The sequence below is a fragment of the Kryptolebias marmoratus genome, linkage group LG7 (genome assembly GCF_001649575.2).
Source record: "Kryptolebias marmoratus isolate JLee-2015 linkage group LG7, ASM164957v2, whole genome shotgun sequence".
NCBI classification, from domain to species: domain Eukaryota; kingdom Metazoa; phylum Chordata; class Actinopteri; order Cyprinodontiformes; family Rivulidae; genus Kryptolebias; species Kryptolebias marmoratus.
The window spans coordinates 16,476,382-16,479,793 of record NC_051436.1 but is presented as its reverse complement, the minus strand read 5'-3'; the positions used below and the strand labels follow the sequence as shown (position 1 = coordinate 16,479,793).

Sequence of the window (3,412 nt, the reverse complement as noted above, 5' to 3'; positions counted from 1 at the left end):
GAGGGAAAAATAAAATAGAGAACAATTAAATATTGGGGAGACACGTGACAAACCCAGGCCTGTTTGGAGCTCTACTTCCCAGCAGAAACATCATTCAGAGTTTAAAGAGGTGACAGAACGCTGGTCTTTACATGACTAAAGTGGTATTTTGATTTCTTTTGTTGTTTTTACACAATAACAGTTTGGGTTTTAGGATTTTTCCACAGGACCAACTGATCGTTGATGAACTTATCAGCTGCCTAAAAAATGTCAAATATTTTGCAAACACTCTTTTTACTCCTACAGCTCTTTTTGGGAGTTAATCAAATGATACTTCAAAGTGTATTTATTCCTGTTTCTCACTGCTATAGTTAGCTGTTTCTTCAGAATACAGAGAGCACTCACCAAAGCTCCCAGACTTCAGGTCTATCTGAGCTGATTCTTTTTAAAACAGGAAGTGAAGGGTATTTGACCTAAATCATATCTGTGACATAAAACACTGTGGATCAGAGTTCTGACCTCTCAGTTTAAGGGTTTTAAAGATCTGACTTAATAGTTATTTCGTAGCCACTGTTTGAGGCTTACTTTTCAGTCTGCGTTTCTGTCTTACCTTGGCAGTCAGGGAGTGAGAGACACAGGTGTGTGGTTACCATGGTGACCACATCGAGCCACTGACAGCAGGTTTAACAGCACTGCTGAGTCAGTCACACTGTTATCTATCTGTTTATAGTGTCCTCTGTAGATCTGTTGGACTTGAGCTTCCTGTCACCGTTCATTTATGGAAACCTTCAGCTGGTTCAGGACGTTTCAGCTGTGGCTTTAGCTTTCTGTAGCTTCTATAGTTAAAATATTTAATTTTATTTACAAGGTTTTCCTTCATTTATGAAAACACAAAGAAAGAAATTAAAAATAATGTTCTTTGATTCTCACTTCAGCATACATGCTTCATTTTTAGCTTTTGGCTACTTTTTTACTAATTTTAGCTGTTAGCTACTGTTTTACTAAATGTAGCTTTTAGCTACTGTTGTACTACTTTAGCTGCTTTTGCTCATTTTGTAAATTTTAGCTTTTACTGTTCTGCCAGTTTTCACTTTTTGCACCTGTTTTGCTGTTCTTAGCTTGCAAGTATTTTTCTAAAATGTTTAATTTTGATTACTGTTTTCCTAATTTTAGCTACTAATTTGCTGGTTTTAGCTGCTATAGTTTGTGGTTTTAGCTTCTGTTTTGCTAACCTCTCAAACCCAAGCTTCTTTTGTTTGGTGTGTAGCTTGTTTTAATGCAGGAGGCTAATGTTAGCTTTTAGATTTAGTATATTAGTTTCTGAAGCGCCGCTCACTTTCACGGAAACTTGTTGTTTTGTTTGTTCTTTTCTTCTTCAGCTGAGGCCATTGGCTGAGGCGTTAATCGTATCGTCATTAACGCTCCGGACACCGGAAGTGCTCGGCTGTTCTCTGACGTGATTGGTCGGAGTCCCTGTCAATCACAGCAGGCCGTTCCTCGGCAGCCTCATCGAACACCGTAGGAGCTTCAGAAAAACCGGAGGACTTAATATCACCGACTGCTTGGAAGTCCGCCGCGGTAATAATAATCATTTGTAACGCGAAGGCTTATGAGGGGCTTCGGTGCCGGACACCGGAGACGGTTCACCATGAGCCAGTAGCGGAGCTGAGGCGGACGGAGCGGAATGCATCCCCGCAGCGCTGAACCTGTTCCCTGTGGTCCAGCGGCACAAAGCGGCCTGTGAAGCGGGCCCCGGTTCCTCCCTCCGAGCTGACGGATGATGCTCAAACATGTCCGGCAATCACTACAAGGGCCACGAAGTCAGCTGCTGCATCAAATACTTCATTTTTGGATTCAACATCCTGTTCTGGGTGAGTGATCTCCTCCGCTCATTGTGTTCAGCCTTAATAATATGGAGTCCGTTAGGAGGAGTAGGAGGCGGAGGAGGAGGAGGAAGAGGAGGAGGAGGAGGCCCGGATCGTCACATCAGCGGTCCGGTTCTTTTCTTCACAACCAAACCGGTTCTTTAGTCCGGAGGTGGTGTCCGAACAGGACACTGTTAATGAGGCTGAGCTCCTTCATCTCACACACACAGCTCATCCACAGCCGCCATGACGTCACGATTTAATCAGTGACGTCACCCCTCCGTTGATCTGTGTTCATCTCAGTGCAGACCTGCACCTGTAATGGTTTACGTTTATTCTCAGTAGCTGGGATAAAATTAAGATTTTACCATCTGATCATAAATCTGACACTTTAACATGTTCACCTGTGTTCTCAGTCCTCTGATTTATATCTGTGCAGTCACTAAAAGAGCCATAAATAAGTAATTTATTTAGTATTATACCTGTAAAAGGAACATTATGTCAGTGTGTCACATTATGGAGTTATTGAGTTAATAGATCCAGATCTGAGGAAGGTTTTTATCTTTCAGGAAGTCAAAAAAATGAAACTCCAGTGGTATTTTCTGACTGGCTCGAACAATTATTCAAATTAACTGAACTATATTGTAGCCGTATTCATCCACTCACTGATGAATGGCTGAATGCTGTGAACCTCAGCGGCTCTGAGGACGTCACACATCAGGGGGGTCAGAGAAAAAGCCAAAAACACTGGTTTCTTCAAAATGAAAACTTTACAACAAGCCTGTTTTATGATTTTTTTTTCTACTTCATTTTATTTCTGGAGATCATTTAGGGACCCTCACTTCACAAAGCTGCTTTATATAAAAACAGAAATGCAAACCCAGGCGAACACTTTGACAGCCCCTCATGGTCAGGGTTTGATTTAGGACACTTTTATTTACAGTATTTAGGATCGAGTCTGAACTTTTACACCCATAATAGCGGTCAGAGTACGCCGTTGTTACGCTTCTAACATTGTCTCCATCATTAAACGACTGCTTGGGGTGTTAACGTAACTCTGACCCATCAGGGTTTTCATATAAGTGGTGTTAGAAAACAGCAAATGTTCCTCACTTTGGTTTACAAAACAGTTCAGCGGTCAGTAAGGGGGGGATATCTCGGCGCAGCTCGTTTGTGTATGACATCACACGCTGGTAAACGTTCAGTGTGTGTGTGTGTGTGTTCTCCATGTCACTGCAGGTTCAAATTGTTATTTTGATTCAACAGTGGGCGATAACAAGTCCTTGCATCAGTATTCCAGAACAGCCCCATGCACTTAGACACAGGTCTACAGCGCAGATGAAACATTATATTGTGTTCCCTTTCAGTCGATTCACTCGGTACAACATATGTACTATGGGATATCACGCTCCCGCGTGTCCTGGCTGAAGACACCTTTAATCACGCCTTTAGGCAAATGACATGATGACGACAAGTGACAGGCCCCGCCTGCACTATGTAACCGTCCATCATCACAGTCATTCCTCAGTTCTTACGCTCTTCACCTCGCTAAGAACACCTCTCCGAGT

General features: G+C 42.5%; 1 protein-coding gene across 2 annotated transcripts in view; it reads left to right on the top strand.

Annotated features, from left to right (window-relative positions):
- The first annotated feature begins 1,429 nt into the window (after positions 1-1,429).
- The window catches only part of tspan5a (tetraspanin 5a), a 13,290-nt gene continuing 11,307 nt past the window's right edge, over positions 1,430-3,412 (top strand). The window contains exon 1 of one of the 2 annotated variants that reach the window (XR_005233438.1): positions 1,430-1,850. Coding sequence is in view for 1 of the 2 variants with exons in the window: in XM_037976631.1 (XP_037832559.1) it covers positions 1,770-1,850 (81 nt within the window). In the remaining variant the exon portion in view is untranslated. The remainder of the gene's footprint in view (positions 1,851-3,412) is intronic. The other variant, XM_037976631.1, reaches the window with a different exon arrangement.